The 20000-nt window shown below is 44.2% G+C and overlaps 2 protein-coding genes across 3 annotated transcripts in view; both read right to left on the bottom strand.

Annotated features, from left to right (window-relative positions):
- pi4kb (phosphatidylinositol 4-kinase, catalytic, beta) overlaps positions 1-7522 on the bottom strand; it is an 11392-nt gene extending 3870 nt beyond the window's left edge. The window contains exons 1-8 of one of the 2 annotated variants that reach the window (XM_054621107.1): positions 7466-7522; positions 4378-5068; positions 3717-4070; positions 2813-2857; positions 1903-2130; positions 1555-1782; positions 1330-1439; positions 751-855 (exon numbers count right to left, since the gene is read on the bottom strand). In XM_054621107.1, coding sequence (XP_054477082.1) covers positions 751-855; positions 1330-1439; positions 1555-1782; positions 1903-2130; positions 2813-2857; positions 3717-4070; positions 4378-5040 — 1733 coding nt within the window. In that variant the 5' untranslated portion in view covers positions 5041-5068; positions 7466-7522. The remainder of the gene's footprint in view (positions 1-750; positions 856-1329; positions 1440-1554; positions 1783-1902; positions 2131-2812; positions 2858-3716; positions 4071-4377; positions 5069-7465) is intronic. The other variant, XM_054621109.1, reaches the window with a different exon arrangement.
- Positions 7523-9634: 2112 nt separating this feature from the next.
- Positions 9635-20000, bottom strand: part of selenbp1 (selenium binding protein 1) — a 13147-nt gene continuing 2781 nt past the window's right edge. The window contains exons 2-12 of the mRNA XM_054622100.1: positions 19200-19253; positions 18993-19105; positions 17964-18149; positions 15677-15797; positions 15354-15536; positions 13622-13803; positions 11742-11820; positions 11419-11540; positions 11249-11341; positions 10612-10730; positions 9635-10079 (exon numbers count right to left, since the gene is read on the bottom strand). Coding sequence (XP_054478075.1) covers positions 9917-10079; positions 10612-10730; positions 11249-11341; positions 11419-11540; positions 11742-11820; positions 13622-13803; positions 15354-15536; positions 15677-15797; positions 17964-18149; positions 18993-19105; positions 19200-19253 — 1415 coding nt within the window. The 3' untranslated portion in view covers positions 9635-9916. The remainder of the gene's footprint in view (positions 10080-10611; positions 10731-11248; positions 11342-11418; positions 11541-11741; positions 11821-13621; positions 13804-15353; positions 15537-15676; positions 15798-17963; positions 18150-18992; positions 19106-19199; positions 19254-20000) is intronic.

Genomic DNA, 20000 nt, shown 5'->3' with positions numbered 1-20000 from the left:
ATACAGTCAGAAATACACACTACAGTCAGAAATATATACTACAGTCAGAAATATATAGTCAGAAATATATAAATATATACTACAGTCAGAAATACACACTACAGTCAGAAATACACACTACAGTCAGAAATATATACTACAGTCAGAAATATATAAATACACACTAGTCAGAAATATATAAATATATACTACAGTCAGAAATATATAAATATACACTACAGTCAGAAATATATAAATATATACTAGTCAGAAATATATAAATATATACTACAGTCAGAAATATATAAATATATACTACAGTCAGAAATATACACTAGTCAGAAATACACACTACAGTCAGAAATATATACTACAGTCTGCCCAAATAGTCAGAAATATATAAATATATACTCCAGTCAGAAAAGAAGGAGATAATTACTTAAAGTAGTTTAAATGGCAGGTAAACCAGAAACATGTCAGCACTATAAAGTTACACACTGCTGTCACCAGTCTGATGCATTCAAACTGAGGATGAAGAGGTTTCCTGGGAAGGTTGTATATATTGTCATATTCCTGTCATTTAAAAAGAGAACCACCACCACCTCCCCGGGTGCAGCCCACTGCTCCTCCGGGATGGTCAAATGCAGAGAATTGTAATTTCCCCTTTGTGGGACTAATAAAGGATTCATTATTATTATTATTATTATTACCCTCACCACCTCCACCCTGAGCACCTCCACCCTCAGCATCTCCACCCTGAGCTTCACTTACCGGACCTTCTCCTCCCAGGGCTCCTTCAGGGCCACAGCTGACGGGTCCTCAGGGTCCCGTTTAAAGGTTGTGGGGGCCTGAGCCAGCTGCTCCGACAGACGCCGCCTACAACATGCAGAGAGGAGATGGATCAATACATATCGACCACCTGTTGGTTTTATTGACTTCACTTATCTACAGAAAGAAACTCTGCAGCATTTTATCTCCAAATGAGTATTGAGTGAAGGTAAAATATAAATAAATAAATATGTGTTCAATGTAATCTGTAAAATGTAGTGTTGGTGATGAACTAGAATAAATCAAGTAGTTTGAAAGAGATGTTTTCACATTAATATAAAATAGATATTAGAGATGAATTATGATGTTTAACTTCCTAACACGAGCTCTAAGATCATCATTAAATCTAATAATGACTAGATCTGTTTAATATATAAAAAATACAATATTTTATTTCCTTATTATTTGAATTGTGTCTTTTTATGAATAAAAAAAACACTATAAATGTGTTTCTAAAGGTTAAAGGTCAAACGCTGTTAAAACTGATGACTGCTGATATCGACTCATGGTGCGTTCACAGACCTGATGTCTCCAGCAGCGATGAACACCGGCTCTTTGCTCTCCAGACTGGTGATGCTGTCCACTGAGAACTGACTGATGTTATCACAGCTGTTGGTGTGGATCTCTGGGAGCTGCAGGAAGGAGCGACAGTGCATTCATTAAAACACCCGTGGAGTTCCTCAGGGCTCCGTGCTCGGCCCCCTTCTGTTCTTTAAACATCAATCTAAAGGTGTAGTTCCCTCTCACCTCCACCTGCAGCTCCCCGATGTCGTCCACGGACCAGGCCTCGTCGTCGTTGTCGTAGTTGGGAACCGTGGAGAAGCTGCCGGCTCTCTGATCCGCCGTCATGCCGCAGTCCGGCAGGTTCTCCACAGAACGAGTGCTCCGGATCCGGTTCTCCGGGATCCGGATGGGAACGCTGGACGTCTCAAAGTTCTCACACTCCAGAACCTCCACGTAGATCAGGTACGGAGCCTGAGGGTTCGCAGAGGTCAACAGGAGGTCACATGACCGGCAGAGAGTGTGATGTCTCTCTATCTGAATTACCAGACTAATCATACATCAGATAGTGTACATAGACAACGTGTCTCTGACCTTGTCTTTGGAATTCAACACCACGGCCTGCGTGTGCGGCACTCGGACCACGTGGTGGTCGAAGGCGGCGGTCGGCAGCCAGACCCGAGCCGGCAGCTTGTGGTTGAGCAGCGACAGCTCTGAGATCAGACGCTGAGTCTTCTGCTCTTTGGTCGGCAGCGTCGCCAAACGCTTCCCGATCCCCATCAGAGACTTTATGAACTCCCTCTGAGGGGCCAGACGCACCGGCTGTGAGACAGGCAGAGAGAGAGACGGGGGGGGGGGGAGACAGGGAGAGAGAGAGAGAGAGAGAGACAGGCAGAGAGAGAGAGAGAGAGGGAGAGAGAGAGAGACGGAGAGGGGGGGTGAGACAGACATGTTAGAGGAGGACTGTGTTGCTGTCCTCAGAGAGACAGACAGGTTTGATGTCTGTGTGTCCGGTTTGTTCCGACCTTTTTATTTTGTTGTTGTTTTACATCTTATGGATTTGTTTTTCTGATGGACAGATCTGTGACTCTAATACACAGTATTAATACTCAGTATTAATACTGTGTATTAATACTCAGTATTAATACTGTGTATTTATACTCATCTTAAAGTACTTTGTACACTTCACACATCTTCTCCACTGATATTTACTGATATTGATCCGTACAGACCCGACACACAAACACACAGAATCAGGGACTCGGTGAGAGGACACATGACCATCATCCTGCCTCCTGATTGGTTCACCCCCAACATCAAACAGCTGATTGGATCCAACAGAAACATAGAGAATTACTGACGAGTCCACAGACGTCCTGCAGGTGAACGTCTGGGACTTCACCGCACACTGAACCTAAACCAGAACCAGAACCCACAACCTCCATCACAGACTTCATTTCCCACAATGCACCCTGGAGGGAGAATATGACGCTGGTGAACTTACGGGACGAGTCTTAAACTCCAGACTGTCCGTGCTGGAGCTGCTGTCCTGAGGAGGTCAGAGGTCACAGGGATTAGAGGACGGGGACTCTGATTCACCTTTATTTCGTTTGTTTGTTTCATTAAAACTTAGAATTTGGTTTTAATGGTCCAGATTTCTAAAGCATCTGTGATGAACGCCGTGACCCTCCGTCTGTAAAACGCTGGATTGTTTTTACTGGAGTCAGACTGTTGTTACAGAGGGAAAGAGTTGCTATGACAACAGTGATTTATTTAAACTACTTTGTGAATGTGAGGTTTATTGTGTTTATTTATTTGTGTTTAATGGATGAAGGTTGAATAAAACATGTAAATGTTGTTTTTGCTATTTATTCTGAGTAAATTAATTGTTATTTATTTGTTTTTTGTTGAATAATCAATAACTTATTCGATAGATTGATGGATAAAAACAATCTTTTGGTGCAGCCCTGTCCTCTTTAAACTGTTTATTGTTGTATTTCATCTTCACTGTGTGAATGTTAATGTCCGTCTATAATGTTTACTTCAGTGATCAGATGTAGATGAAATTCAATTCACATGACTTCATATGTAATGTCTCCAAAATCAATGCAGAAGGGGGAAAATGTAAACCAAACTGATAACTATCATTATTATTGTTATTAAATAAAACCTTATGATTCTATATTATCAGACTCACAAAGGAGTTTTTACTTTTACACTTTAAATATTTTAAAACGAAAATGAAAATCTTGCTTTTTATTTCTTTTAGAGGCGTTTTTGTTGAATGAAAGATATAAACGATATATAATCTGTGGTTTGAAGTCAGTGGAGGATCTTTGTGTCCAGTTAACTCTCACAGGCTGCTTTCAGATCCGGATCCCCCGACCCCCCTCAGAACCAGGTCTCACCTCGTCCTGGCTGCTCTCCACCTTGGGGTTGCTGGCCGTCCTCTTCAGGTTGCTGCTCAGACTGATGCTGACGGTGGCGTCCGACTTGGAGCGCTGGTGTGTGCGTTTGGAGGGCGACAGGCCGTGCTCTCCTCCCAGGGGCCCGGGGGACGCCACGGGACAGAATGGCGTCAGAGTCAGGGGGTCTCTGCGGGCCCGGGAGCCCGCGGGTTTGAGTTCGTCAGACAGGATGAGCTTCCTCAGTTTGGTCCCTCGAGAGTGGCGCTGCGTGGAGATGTGCATGTCGGAGGAGTAGGCGCCCAGCAGCCAGGCACAGCGCAGGCTGAAGGAGATACTCTGTCTGCAGCGGTGCACCTGAACACAACACGCAGGGGTCAAAGGTCACATCACAGGAGAACCACACTAGAACCACAGGAGAACCGTCGGCTGAGATCACCATAACTGAGTTAAGTCTAGTTATCTATATATATATAGATATATATATATATATATCTATATATATATACACGGTGTACTGTGTATAAAACACAGTGTACTGTATAACACACAGTACACTGTGTATAAAAACACTGGAGAGCAGTCTAAATAAGCAGATTCAAAGCTGGACGCAGGTCTGATGACATGCAGTTAAGCCCCGCCCCCCTGCCCAGGCCACACCCACCACATAAGGCTTGATGGCGTCCCCGACGTCCTCGTCCATGTGGATGTACATGTTGAGCAGCTGCGGCAGGTAGAAGTCCACCTCCTCGTGGGAGAAGCTGAAGAGCCGGTTCCCGATGTACGCCTGGACGCCCGGCTCCTTCGAGTTGTGCAGGTAGGAGATCGCCATGGAAACGTCGAACAGCTTGGACTCGAACAGGCGGAGCAGCCACGACTGTTTGGAGGGGTTGTGTCTCTGCCGCCGCCGGGCGCTCTTCACCGAGCCGGGGGCCAGGCCCTCGGGGTCGTCCACCGCCTCCTCTCGGATCTTCAGCGGTTTCACCGGGATGCTCAGAGCCGGCTCCCGGTCTGGTTCTGGTTCTGGCTCTGGTTCTGGCTCCGCCCCCCCGTTCTGTAGGTCGGTGACATCACCGTCCACCTGATTCAGCTTCACCTTCTGCAGCACCTCCTGACACGCCCGCTGGGCCACCTCGGCATCGATCACCAGGCTGAGCTCCCCCACCCCCTCACTGATCACACCCAGAGGGGGGTGACGGCCTGGGGGGCCTCCGGAGGACGAGGGGGTGGAGGGGAGCGACAGGGAGGGGGAGGAGGGGATGGAGGGGGAGGGGCTGTTCTGATCAGAGGGGGCGGGGGAAAGCTCCGGCTCCATGTCCTCCATCATGAATACTGGGAAGCTCCGCCCTCCTCCACTGAAACAGAGGAAAGGTCAAAGGTCAGAGTCCTCTACGCAGCTGTGACACACGGAACATTTAACAGGCAGAGGAAACGAGGCCTGTCTCCTCCTCTCCTCGTCTCCTCCACTCGCCTCTCGGTGGGAGGGACTCCGACGGGAGGAGAGGAGGCGAGGAAAGGAATGGAGGAGACACGTTAGCACAATGAAAGGCACCCACACGGTCTCTCAGTTTCCCATGATGCTTCATGTGACCACCCAAAACCATAATGAGGTCACATGACAACAGCTGAGCCACCGACGGACGTAAACCCTGAGAAACCAGCAGCTGCTTCACTGTGTGTGTGTGTGTGTGTGTGTGTGTGTGTGTGTGTGTGTGTGTGTGTGTGTGTGTGTGTCACACAGGCTGTAATCCCATTGAGCAGATTACAGATTACAGAGAGGGAGGAGTCAAACATCCTGAGTGGATCTGAGAACAGTAACTAGTTCACAGAGGTTCATTCATTCACTCACTCATTCATTCATAAATGATCTCTTGATTGTGTCAAATGTTCACATTGATCAGTGTTGATCTCTGAAATCCATCAGATTAGTTTTTAGTTGATTAAAGATGCTTTAACAGTGAATGATGCTTTATGAGTCATAATTACTATTAATAACACATAATTACCGTTATTATTAACGGACCGATGTAGGATTATTGAGGGTAGTAGTGATGTTGATATTTGAGAGATTATAATTTATTGTCTGTGAATAATTCTTGACACATAAGTACACATGTATCATAAAGATGTCTCATATGCTGATCAGACCTTTAACAGGGAAAATAAACTCTGAACATTAATCACTTGAAATGATTAGCTGATTCATGAATTAGTCGATTGACAAAAAAATGAATATTTTATAAGAGATTAATTGTTTTTTATTATTTTTATTATATCTTAGTAAACTGAATAATGATGTTTATTACACATCTGCTGGATGAAATACTTTGTTTAGTAAGTGGTGGAATGAACTAGTACATTTACTCAAGTACTGTACAACTTTAAGGTACTTGTACTTTACCTGACTATTTGCACATTCTGTTACTTTCCATGACCTCTCAGAGTATATTGTACTTTTTACTGCTGTCCAGCTTCAGATTATGAATGAACTCATAAATGATGATGCATCATAAATGATTATATATGAGTCATTAAGATGAGCTCAAAGTATTGAACTCATTAATGCATCAATGATTATTATACAATACATATGTATATAATGCTAATACTCAAGTACTTTTTCTTCAGCAAGATCTTCCATAACTTTACTTGTAACAGAGTTCTTCTACACTGTTGTATTAGTACTTCTACTGTTAGTACTTCTACACTGTGGTATTAGTACTGTGTAGTAGTAGTACTGTGGTATTAGTACTGTGGTAGTAGTAGTACTGTGTCGTAGTAGTAGTAGTACTGTGTCGTAGTAGTAGTACTGTGTAGTAGTACTGTGTAGTAGTAGTACTGTGTAGTAGTACTGTGTAGTAGTAGTACTGTGTCGTAGTAGTACTGTGTCGTAGTAGTAGTACTGTGTAGTAGTACTGCGGTATTAGTACTGTGGTAGTGGTAGTACTGTGTCGTAGTACTGTGTAGTAGTAGTACTGTGTAGTAGTAGTACTGTGTAGTAGTACTGTGTAGTAGTAGTACTGTGTAGTAGTAGTACTGTGTAGTAGTAGTAGTACTGTGTAGTAGTAGTACTGTGTAGTAGTAGTAGTACTGTGTAGTAGTACTGTGTGTACTGTGTAGTAGTACTGTGTAGTAGTAGTAGTACTGTGTAGTAGTAGTAGTACTGTGTAGTAGTACTGTGTAGTAGTAGTAGTACTGTGTAGTAGTAGTACTGTGTAGTAGTAGTACTGTGTAGTAGTACTGTGTAGTAGTAGTACTGTGTAGTAGTACTGTGTAGTAGTAGTACTGTGTAGTAGTACTGTGTAGTAGTAGTACTGTGTAGTAGTACTGTGTAGTAGTACTGTGTAGTAGTAGTACTGTGTAGTCAGCTGATGTTAGCTTAGCTTAATGCTAACTCAAACAGAGCGTTGGTTAGCTTGTATTTAAGCTCACTGGGAGTTAGCATTAGCATTAGCATTAGCTCCGGCTCTCAGTGTGAAGCTGGGTTAGCCTGTTAGCTTAGCGTATTAAAGCAGCTCCGTTAACCAGCTAGCTGCCCGTTAGCATCGCCCTGTGTTAGCTAACGAGCTAACGCTTTGTTACAGCTCCGGTTAGCGTTAGCATTAGCATTAGCATTAGCCGGCAGCTATCAGGACAACTGTTGCTAACTCCGCTCAGCTTGTCTTTAAACGCTGCATATGCTAAGCTAACGCTAGCTCCGGCGCAGCGTCGGTGAGCTCTGCAGGTCAGTCACGTGCGCAGGTGAGTCTTACCTGCGACCGGCTCGTCCGCGCTGCTTCAGCTCCAGCCTGCCTCCATCGGTGCTGAGAGGCGTGTGAGGCAGCCTCCGCCCGCCAGGAGGCGCTGCCGCTAACGCTAATGCTAATGCTACCGCTAATGCTAGCGGCTAACGGCTCCGTCTTCTTCTGCTGCTCTGCTCCTGTCGGTTTCTGGTGCAGCAGCGCCACCTGCTGGACCGGAGATGAATCTGATCTACAGATACTACAGGTTACTACAGGTACTACAGGTACTACAGGTTACTACAGGTACTACAGATACTACAGGTACTACAGGTACTACAGATACTACAGGTACTACAGGTACTACAGGATACTACAGATACTACAGGTACTACAGATACTACAGATACTACAGGTACTACAGGTACTACAGGATACTACAGATACTACAGGTACTACAGGTACTACAGATACTACACTACAGGATACTACAGGATACTACAGGTACTACAGGATACTACAGGATACTACAGGTACTACAGGTTACTACAGGATACTACAGGATACTACAGATACTACAGGTACTACAGGTACTACAGATACTACAGGTACTACAGGATACTACAGGTACTACAGGTTACTACAGGATACTACAGGATACTACAGGTACTACAGGTACTACAGATACTACAGGTACTACAGGTACTACAGGATACTACAGGATACTACAGATACTACAGATACTACAGGTACTACAGGTACTACAGGTACTACAGGATACTACAGGATACTACAGATACTACAGGTACTACAGGTACTACAGGTACTACCGATACTACAGGTTACTACAGGTACTACAGGTACTACAGGTACTACAGATACTACAGGTACTACAGATACTACAGATACTACAGGATACTACAGGTACTACAGGTACTACAGATACTACTACAGTTACTACAGGTTACTACTACAGGTACTACAGGTACTACAGGTACTACAGATACTACAGGTACTACAGATACTACAGGTTACTACAGGTACTACAGGTACTACAGATACTACAGGTACTACAGGTACTACAGATACTACAGGTTACTACAGGTACTACAGGTACTACAGATACTACAGGTACTACAGGTACTACAGGATGTACTTTATATTAGTATTCTGATGTTTTACTGCAGTAAAAGTACTAATATGACAATATATATAATATAATATATCATGTCATGTAATTTAATGTAATGTAATATATATAATATATATAATGAAATATAATATAATATATCATGTCATGTCATGTAATTTAATGTAATGTAATGTAATATATATAATATATATAATGAAATATAATATATATAATATAATATAATATATCATATCATATCATGTCATGTCATGTAAATGTTTATACAACCTTTACTTCACCTGTGAGATTCTGTAATGGAAATTTATGGATCTTATTTATTGTTTTTATTCTTATATTACTTTATTATTAAAACTAGAATTCCCTTAATCCTGTTTTTATAATCTGGTGTTCTTATAATAATATAATAATACAATAATATAATATAATAATACAATAATACAATAATACAATAATATAATAATATAATAATACAATAATATAATAATATAGTTTAAATGTCTCTGTAGCTCAGACCAAGATGACTTTCCAGAAACTCTGAACCCCAAAACCAGCCGGCGGGACAGAAAAGCATGTTTTCTTTAAACCATCACCAAAACTACAGCGTTCATCACAGCCAGAAGCTGTCGTTATCCTCAGGTTTTCATCTTTACGATGGTCCTTGAACACTTCCGTCAGAAAAAGCAGCTAAAACTGATTATGATATTTCATAAACACAATTCTATTCTTCATATCTCATTTCAAATATTGCCCCAAACAAACATTTCATTCTGAGCTCCTCAGAGAAACTATGAAGCCACGATTGGTTCACTGAGACAACAGTCATGTGACCAAACTTCAGTGAAACTTGGTTCCAGTCCCAACGTTCCCCCTCAAGCCTTAAAGACGTACTAATGAGACATCCCTGTGCTGCAACGTTACCATGACAAAGCATAAAATAAACATGATGTTCAACGAGTATTTATTTAGACTTTTTACTCCGTCATTTGAACGTCTCACTGTGATTCTGACCCGGTTCTATAGAAGTGATCCATGTGACTGTGGAGACGGAGAAGAGCTCGGTATTGATTTATTGATTCTGAAACATGAACAGTTATGAACATTCTGAACGTCTCTACATGGTTCTACATGGTTGTACAAGGTTCTACATGGTTGTACAAGGTTCTACATGGTTGTACAAGGTTCTACAAGGTTATACATGGTTCTACAAGGTTCTACAATGTTCTACAAGGTTCTACATGGTTCTACATGGTTCTACAAGGTTCTACATGGTTCTACAAGGTTCTACAAGGTTATACATGGTTCTACATGGTTCTACGCGGTTCTCTACGTCTCTAGAGCCAGATGTCCGACGTACAGTCTCCTCCCGGGTATCGGAGCTCGTGAGCCAGAGACGGACCGTCGGGTTCTTTACCGAAATCCACCAGGAAGTTCTCGTTCACAGAGAGACCCCCGTCCACAGAGTCCACATCGATCTGCATCATCACCGAGCCCTCTCTGGACAGGGAGGACAGACAGACAGACAGGGAGAGAGACAGGAGGGAGGACAGACAGACAGACAGACAGGGAGAGAGACAGGAGGGAGAGAGAGACAGACAGACAGACAGACAGACAGGGAGAGAGACAGGAGGGAGAGAGAGAGAGACAGACAGACAGACAGACAGGGAGAGAGACAGGAGGGAGGACAGACAGACAGACAGACAGGGAGAGAGACAGGAGGGAGAGAGAGAGAGACAGACAGACAGACAGACAGACAGACAGACATACAGACAGGGAGAGCGACAGACATAGAGACAGGGAGAGAGAGAGAAAGAGAGAGAGACAGAGAAACAGAGAGAAAGTAAAAGAGAAAGATGGACAGTCAGTCTGCTGCAGTAGTATTACAGTAGTATTGCAGTAGTATTACCGTGTACATTGCAGTAGTATTACAGTAGTATTGCAGTAGTATTACCGTATACATTGCAGTAGTAGTACAGTAGTATTACCGTGTACATTGCAGTAGTAGTACTACAGTACTGTGAGTACTCACTTGGCCATGTCGGGGTAGAACTGTTTGTCCCAGCCGCTGTAGAGAGACGTCGTCACATAAAGTCTCCGACCGTCTAAACTCAACTGTAACATCTGAGGAGCTCCAGGGACACGCCTCCCCTGAGAGACAGACAGGTGGAGAGACAGACAGGTGGAGAGACAGACAGGTAGAGATCAATCAACAATCGGAAAGAGCAATAAATAATTTAACCCAGCAGAGGAGAGAAGAAAGGCTTTTAGACAGAGAGACAAGTCCATCATGGCCTGTCTCACAGTTTCCTGTCTCACAGCTTCCTGTCTCACAGCTTCCTGTCTCACAGCTTCCTGTCTCACAGTTTCCTGTCTCACAGCTTCCTGTCTCACAGTTTCAAGTCTTACAGCTTCCTGTCTCACAGTTTCCTGTCTCACAGCTTCCTGTCTCACAGCTTCCTGTCTCACAGTTTCCTGTCTCACAGTTTCCTGTCTCACAGCTTCCTGTCTCACAGCTTCCTGTCTCACAGTTTCAAGTCTTACAGCTTCCTGTCTCACAGCTTCCTGTCTCACAGTTTCCTGTCTCACAGTTTCCTGTCTCACAGCTTCTTGTCTCACAGCTTCCTGTCTCTCTGCATCCTGTCTGTCTCTCATCCTGTCTGTGGTACCTGGATGATGCGTGGGGGGGGCTGCGGCTGGTTCTCCGGGTCCTCCAGGACTCTGACTGGACCGTCACTGACGATACTTCCTCCCAGAAACACCTGGAACAGACAGACAGGTGAGCTGTCTCACTCTGAGCCTTCACCTGTTCATCACTGGTCAGGTGTAACATTCAGACCTGGCCGACCAATCGGGGGTTCCTCCTGTCTGTGATGTCATACTGTCTGATGTCACCGTGCAGCCAATTACTGAAGTAGAGATAACGGTCGTCCAACGAGATCAGGATGTCTGTGATGAGACCTGAGCAGACAGACAGTAACCAGTCAGTCAGTCAGACAGACAGACAGACAGACAGACAGACAGACAGTAACCAGACAGACAGGAAACAGTCAGACGGACAGACAGACAGACAGGAAACCAGACAGACACACAGACGGACGGACGGACAGACAGACAGTAACCAGTCAGTCAGACAGGAAACAGTCAGACAGACAGACTCACCAGGCATTTCAGGTAGAATCCATCCTTCTACCTTCTTACTGGGAACACTGATCACTTTCTCTGCAGCCCAGTCACCTTTCTGCAGACACACAAAGACAGACGGGTCTGAAGTAACGCTCCCATCTCTGTACTGAGACCAGCAGGGCTTTGAGCTAAATGCTAACAGCGGCATGCTAACAGCAGCATGCTAACATGCTCTCAATGACAAAGTATTTAGTTTGACTGACAGTTAAAGGTTAGCTACCTTTACTTTAAAAGCTAAACAGTCTGATGTTCAGGTTTAGTTGAATAGCTCAGTATCATCAGAACACTATGAAACCTCCAAGTCTACATGGAATGGAACAGAACCTAGAACCCTGTGGTACTGACTGGAGTCTCTCTTGGTTCTAGAACCATGTGGTACTGACTTTAGCCTTACTTGGCTCTAGAACCCTGTGGTACTGACTTTAGCCTTACTTGGCTCTAGAACCCTGTGGTACTGACTTGTGTCTCTCTAGGTTCTAGAGACCTGTGGTTCTAACTAAATCCTTACTTGGATCTAGAACCCTGTGGTACTAACCAGTGGTGTACAGTAACGAAGTAGAAATACTTCGTTACTGTACTTAAGTCGTTTCTTTGGATATCTGTACTTTACTTTACTATTTATATTTCTGTTGACTTTCACTTTTACTTCACTACATTTTGCAAAGAAAACTGATACTTTGACTCCGATACATTTCCCCTGAAACCTTCGTTACTCGCTACAAAATCAAATCTATCTTTAGAAAGAAAATGAATCATGAGACCAACGTCGGGACTGTGGTGGAACACAGACTGCAAGCAAGCAGGTTTGGCGAATCAGTGGTCCTAGCTAGCAAGTTAAATCATTTGGTTAATCACGTTAATGCGCAATTGCAAACAAGTGCTCTCAAAGCTGCGGTTTTTTGATTCCCAGTGATGCCCAGGATGCCAGCTAGCGAGCGACCACATGAGTAGAGTTCCACTCTACGATGACTGGTTTCATGATGGAAGCAGAAACGGAAGCACCTGCTACTCCCGCAACAAACCACGGTGGAGACGAAGACCAACACCCGTGGCCATATTTGCGAGAAATGTTTTCTTATGTTGGAGTGAAAGACTCTTCGTACCGGATGAAGAGCCTCTTATGCCCAAAGCTACTGAAATATTGGCATTCAAACACTCCCCATCCAACCTCAGGAAACACATTGAGGTAAATTAAGATTAATCCCATGAGCCGCAACGTTAATGTTTAGTTATCATAATTAGCATAAACCTGTTAAGATATCTAGCAGTGTTTCCCACAGGATTGGAGTATATCTGTGGGGGGGAGGGGGGGAGACAGGTGTCTGATCTTCTAATTTAGCTATCCATGGTGTATGTTAGGCTGCTGTCTCTGTTTGTACCTCCTTGTCTTTGGTCATGGTGGCCACAGCACTTAAAAGAATAAACTTCATAATTCTCAAAATTCTGACCCTTTGCTTTTTTATTAACAGCATTTACTTGTACTTTTACTTTCAATACTTAAGTACATTTAATATCAGAAAATTACTTTTGATACTTAAGTACAGTAAATATCAGATACTTTAAGACTTTTACTCAAGTAGTATTCTAATAGGTGACTTTCACTTTTACTGGAGTCATTTTCCAGTAAGTATGGCTTTTGGGTACTTTATACACCACTGGTACTAACTAACGCCTTACTTGGATCTAGAACCCTGTGGTACTAACTAACGCCTTACTTGGATCTAGAACCCTGTGGTACTAACTAAAGCTTTACTTGGATCTAGAACCCTGTGGTACTAACTAAAGCTTTACTTGGATCTAGAACCCTGTGGTACTAACTAAAGCTTTACTTGGATCTAGAACCCTGTGGTACTGACTGGTGTTTTGTAGAATCTGAAGACTATAGACCGCAGAGCACATCCCACGTAGCCCTCTGTGGCATCAGGGTCATGGAGGAACCGGATCTCGAGGGGAATGGCGCCCTCCTCACCCAGATCCAGGGTCTGCAGCTTCCTGTGGGTGGTCCAGTCCCAAACATGGATGGAAGTGCCGTAGAGTCCTGGAACGCCAACAACAATGAACTGGTCAACTTCATTCAATCTTTACGTTACGGTTACGGACACAAATGAGGAAGATGAGAGAGGAGACCGTGATATTATTACTCTCGGTTCTATTGCACAGCTGACAACATCCTGACAGCGGTGTTAGTCCCGCCCGTGGTGCTGATTGGCTAATTGTTAATTTCATGTCACGATGACAGACAAATCCAACAAATCCAACCTGGTGGACTGGGCGGATCCAAAGGTCTGGACCCAGTCAAAAGAGTCTTATTGGAATTGGAACAAATAGTCTTTCTGGGATCTAGAACCCAGTGATACCAACTGGATTCTACTGGCATTTGAACCTAGAACCCAGATGCACTGACTGGAGTACTACTTGGATCTAGAACTCTTTTGTGCTAACTCAAGTCTTACTGGGACCAGAATCTGAAGCCCCATTGCTACTGACTGGAGTCCTACTGAGATCTACAACCCTGCGGACAAACTGAGTCTAAGTGGAATAGGAAACTAAAACACTGCGGTACTGACTGGAGTCTCACTGGGATCAGAACCTAAAACCTAGAAGGTCTAGAACAGTGGTTCTTAACCTTATTGGAGGTACTGAACCCTGCGAGCTTCATCAGTGCATTCACCGAACCCTTCGTAATTGGAAAAATAAAATATGATTTCTTCAAAACATAGGTATATATTTTATTAGTGCACAAAATGAACCATGCATCAGTTGCACACAAAACCACTGTGTGCAAAGAACAAAACCAACAAAACATGAATTTCACACAAAAACATAACTCAGTGAATATTTACTGCAAATCAATGTGACTTTTGCTGTTGCCTTTCAGATACAAGTTCAGAAATGCGCGGCTTCACCTTGGCAAGTGCCACTCTCATATCATTTTCGCAGCAAAGTCTGTTCCTTTTCTTAGTTTTCATGTCCACCATCCTCGAAAAGGATTGCTCACAAAGATACGTTGTAACAAACGGTGTGAGTATCTCAAGGGCTTTCTTGGCAATACGAGAGTATGGTACGATTTGGTGACACCAAAACGTTGAGAGCGTTGTTGTTCCGAAGAGTTGCTGTTGAAGCTGCTCTGCTGAAGTTCAATGATTTCGTCGAGGCATTCATTGTTGACATCTGCTGTCATCTGCTGTCATCTGCTGAACGCAGCATAAGTTTTAGCTTTCTCCGTGCTTTTTGGGCTACCCAAGCCACCGTACCGTTATGCTGCTCGGTGTGAACGCACCTTAAGGAATAGACGGTCATTCATTTTTAAAGCGGCGGCTCACTTGACTGCAGTGTGTGTCTGCCGAACCCCTGAGAGTGACTCATCGAACCCCTGAGAGTGACTCATCGAACCCCTGAGAGTGACTCATCGAACCCCTGAGAGTGAACCCCTGGGGTTCGATCGAACCCAGGTTAAGAACCACTGGTCTAGAATAACAGTCCGTAGACATTACTGTGAAGTCAAAATGTTCCCAATGATAAAGAGTTGAAGGAAACAGAGACTCGGAGAACCTAGGGTTTGAACAAAGATTGACGTTCTCGACTCACCTTCTTTGACATGAGCGGGATTGAAACCGCCAGCCAGAGCTTTGGGCGCCCCCCATTCGGTGCTGATCATCACATTGTGTCGAGGTTGGTACCAGAAGTCATATCCAAAGGGCGCCGCTTCACCGGGGTGCTCCCAGTTACCGACCACCTCGAACGTCTCACCGTCCAGCAGGACGAAACCACCTGAGAGGAACGACAGAAGGTGTAACGCTGAAACTGTCCACTAGGGGCCCACGGTTCCTTTTCCTTCACTTTGAGGTGTTTACATCACTTCCCTCTGTGTGAGCATGAGAACCTATGATCCAGTCTGCCAGTCGGCTCACCTTTGCCGTTGCCGGCCGGGTCTCCGATACAGCTGATCATGATCTGACCGTTGCCCAGACAGTGAGACGTGTGAGGGTTCGCCAGGTTGCACTTCCAGTACATATCGACCGGCTCCACCACCTGAAGACAACAGAACCACAACAACGTCATCTTTATGCACTCGAAAGAACGTTTGTTTTATTCATAAAGCAGTGCTTCACAATAAAAGCATCCATCCCTCTTCTGATGTAAGTTTGAACCAGAGGACACAACCGGCAAAACACAGTATCTCCTCTTCAGTGGTTTAGTAATCAATATCTAATCAATAAACTATCATCTATGTAAAGATATAGAGGAGTAAAATATACCTCAGGAGACAATCTCTGGTTCTGAAAAGTGGAGTCAACGCTTCCTGTGTTAAAGCTGCATTCTCTCTCCTGTCCACCAGGGGGCGAATCCTCTGGCTGTATAGAAGTCTATGAGAAAATGACTCTACTTCTCTCTTGATTTATTCCCTCAGTAAACATTGTAAACATGAGTTTATGGTCTCAATCTCTAGTTTCAAGTCTTCTTCAATACAGCATGATGTTCATTTAGTAAATGATGCTCCATTTAGAGTCAAACAGACCATAAAGCAGGGGATGCTTTAGGGCAGGGCTACACACTGATTGACAGGTCGACACCAGAGACGTATACGGCGTCTCTACGTCACTCCTCCTCAGTCCTTATATGGTCACTTCCTGTTTAGTCGTTGCAAAAATTTAAGATGGCGAACTAGGGGCTTCAAAACGTCCACAAACCAACGAGAGACGTCCTGAAGACTCCGTCCACTTCTTATAAACAGTCTGTGGTCTCTCTTTCTCTCTCTCTCTCTCTCTGTTGTTATCAGAGCTTCTCCTTGTTGCGTCCACATAGTCGGCCGGCTGCATGTCCTTTAGTGCATGTTAGTGCATGTTAGTGCATGTCAGTGCATGTTAGTGCATGTTAGTGCATGTCAGTGCATGTCAGTGCATGTGAGCATGCCCCTCTGCTCTGTTCTCATACGACGGTTTACAGCTGATCACACCGTCCAGACTGACAGCGTCGTCGTGGAAACGTGCACCGACCCTCCTGTTCTCCCTCCCTCAACGCTGTTAGCACTGTTATCACTGTTAGCACTGTTATCACTGTTAGCACTGTTAGCACTCTTATCACTGTTAGCACAGTTAGCACTGTTATGACTGTTAGCACTGTTATCACAGTTAGCACTGTTATCACTGTTAGCACTGTTAGCACTCTTATCACTGTTAGCACAGTTAGCACTGTTATCACTGTTAGCACTGTTATCACTGTTAGCACTGTTAGCACTCTTATCACTGTTATCACTGTTATCACTGTTAGCACTGTTATCACTGTTAGCACTCTTATCACTGTTAGCACTCTTATCACTGTTAGCACTCTTATCACTGTTAGCACTGTTAGCACGTTGTAAGCTGTTGAGAGGGAATACAAATGTTCCAAATCTGGGATCTTGCACCTTCAGAGTCTCAGTTTAATGACCACACAGTGACTCAGCAGTTTTCTGACATGTTTGTGTTCTGATTATTAATCGGAGCAGCTGCAGCCACAGAGACGCATTCGTTATTCCCCACAACACTGACCCGGTCCAATCTCACAGATATGTCAAGTTTTTTAAGGAACAGCTGTTAGAGTGTTTATCATCCAAACTGAACTCAGGATGAACTTCCTCCTCCTCCTCCTCCTCCTCTGACAGGAAAGCATATAAGTCCGGGTGAGGACTGAACTAGCCCACTATGAGGCCCCATCGAACCCCCCATTCCTCCAGATCTCTACACATCCAGGACTCCTCCAGAGGAGCCTCCTCAAACTCCTTGTCATTACTGAACTACTGTGGAATGAATTGAATCAACAGAAAGGAACCCAACGAAGATCTGTAACTTCTTTATCTGATGGTTGGAGCCGTAAGCTAATGTTTATCCTCTCTGCTGTATAAACACAGGAAGTCAAGTTGGATTGTTTCTTCAGTCACTCTTGTTCTGGTTGGGAAACAAATGTTCAAGTGAGAATCCATCAGAGAAACAAGCCTTCAGATTTGTCCTGAGAGGAACGTTTCTGTATCAGAAAGAAAAGGAAGTTTCTGCTAAACATAAAGAATAGAGTGTTTAGAGGCCTCGGTTCACTCTCTGATCCTGGGTCAACTCTAAGTCTGGTTCCCCTTAGAGGAGCCAGGTGATCATGTACATTGTGATGAATATCTTGTTTCTGATTGGCTGAGCTGCGTTCATCCTCTCACAGAGCGACTCGTACCTTGTGGATCTGCGGCGCTCTGGGATTCGTGCCGACGTCGACCACGTAGACTCTGGAGGAGATGAGCGAGGGCAGAATCAGACGGTTTCTCTTCTTGGAGGCGTCGCCGAAGCAGCTGCTGCAGGCGTTCCATCCGGAGTGGTGCAGCTCGTCACGGAGGTTCGGCATCGGCAGCCGGTGGATGACCTGCAACAGCAAAAGGTCAAAGGTCACGGCAGGTCAGAGGAGATGTAGTGTATTTTATCATATTCTGTTATACCTTGCTGTAATGAGGCCATGAAGTTGTTGCATGCTGTGTGATGTTGACCAGTTAGGGTTCTTAAGAGCTGGTCTGATAGTGACCTCATGACCAACGTATGGCATGACAGCCTTGTTTATGGTGATGTTTACACAGACAAAGAGACTGGGTACTCAGGAGCTGCCCTAACAATGACCTCATGACCTGCATAGGACATGACAGCCTTGTTTATGGTGATGTTTACACAGATGGAAGATTTTGGGTTCTCAGGAACGTATTTCAAAAAGTGTAAGTTTCAAGGTGTCTGAACGAGGTATTTACTGCTCAGCATGTTTTATGCCTTTGTGCCCATTGAAGTGATATACAACACACATATAAGGCCAAGCCCGAAGGCTGAGAGCCTCAGTCCATGCTGAATCTCTGTATGGGCTCCATTATCCTTTGATATCAAGTTATTTACTACAGAGACTCAAAGAATGTGGCAAAGTGATGCAGAAAGACAGTAAAACCGATTCTACAGGTCGGAATAAAAAAAAAAACCTGAAGGAGGAAGAAGAAGATGATGAAGAGGAGACGACAGCGAGACGTCTGAAAACTAATCCGGCAGCAGAACAGAGACCTGCTGAGAGAACAAAGACAAGAGAGGAACCCATGCTACAAATCAACAAACGTCACAGATTGGTTTAGAGAGACGATCAGCTGAAGAAGAAGAAGAAGAAGAAGAAGAAGAAGAAGAAGAAGAAGAAGAAGAAGAAGAAGAAGAAGAAGACTGATTGGAGGACTGGTTCCACCTGAGTGTAGGTGGAGGACTTGGGGTCCACGTCCACGGTGGCGAGGTAGTCCGGTTTCTGGATGTCAGTGTTGCGGTAGATGCAGGGAAGGTAGACGATCTCCTCCCGACGACCTTCAACAAGGAGAACAATTTAAACTGGTATTGTTTGGGGTATTTATAAATAAATAAATACATAAACATGTAGAGGTCAGACAGACAGACTCACCTTTCATGGCGTCCAGTGGGCTGCGGTATCCTGGTCCACATCCTGAACAGCTGGCTGAGAAAACACATGAAAGGTCATGAAACACAAAGACTATATAAGAAGTAGACGTTTTAATCTGGTTTGTAAACTGATGTTCTGAAGCTTCAAGTTTGACAATTTTGCCGTCGCCATCTTGTTTTTTTGCAACCACTGAACAGGAAGTGACCATATTTGGACTGAGGAGTGAGGTATATACGCCGTATACGTCTCTGGTGTGGACCTGTCAATCAGTGTGTAGCCCCGCCCTAAAGCATCCCCTGCTTTATGGTCTGTTTGACTCTAAATGGAGCATCATTTACTAAATGAACATCATGCTGTATTGAAGAAGACTTGAAACTAGAGATTGAGACCATAAACTCATGTTTACAATGTTTACTGAGGGAATAAATCAAGAGAGAAGTAGAGTCATTTTCTCATAGACTTCTATACAACCAGAGGAGTCGCCCCCTGCTGGACAGCAGAGAGAATGCAGCTTTAACACAGGAAGAACTGACTTCACTTTCAGAACTGGAGGTTTGTCTCCTGATGAAACACTGGTATCACTGCAGTAGAGGTCACAGATGTCAGACTAATGCATTCTGACTAACAGTTCTTCAGAGTCATCTTTACATGGGAGTGTTTTCAGTTATAGCCGGGAGGTTCATACTAACACCTCTGAACTCCATCATAAAAATGTCTCACTCTGCACGGGGGGGGGGGGGGGGTCGTTTCTACGAGCCATCTGGTCTTTACATAACAGGATGGAGAGCTGTGTTTCCACGT

The sequence above is a fragment of the Anoplopoma fimbria genome, chromosome 20 (assembly GCF_027596085.1).
Source record: "Anoplopoma fimbria isolate UVic2021 breed Golden Eagle Sablefish chromosome 20, Afim_UVic_2022, whole genome shotgun sequence".
NCBI classification, from domain to species: domain Eukaryota; kingdom Metazoa; phylum Chordata; class Actinopteri; order Perciformes; family Anoplopomatidae; genus Anoplopoma; species Anoplopoma fimbria.
The sequence above is the reverse complement of the archived record's forward strand: the minus strand, read 5'-3'. Positions and strand labels throughout refer to the sequence as shown.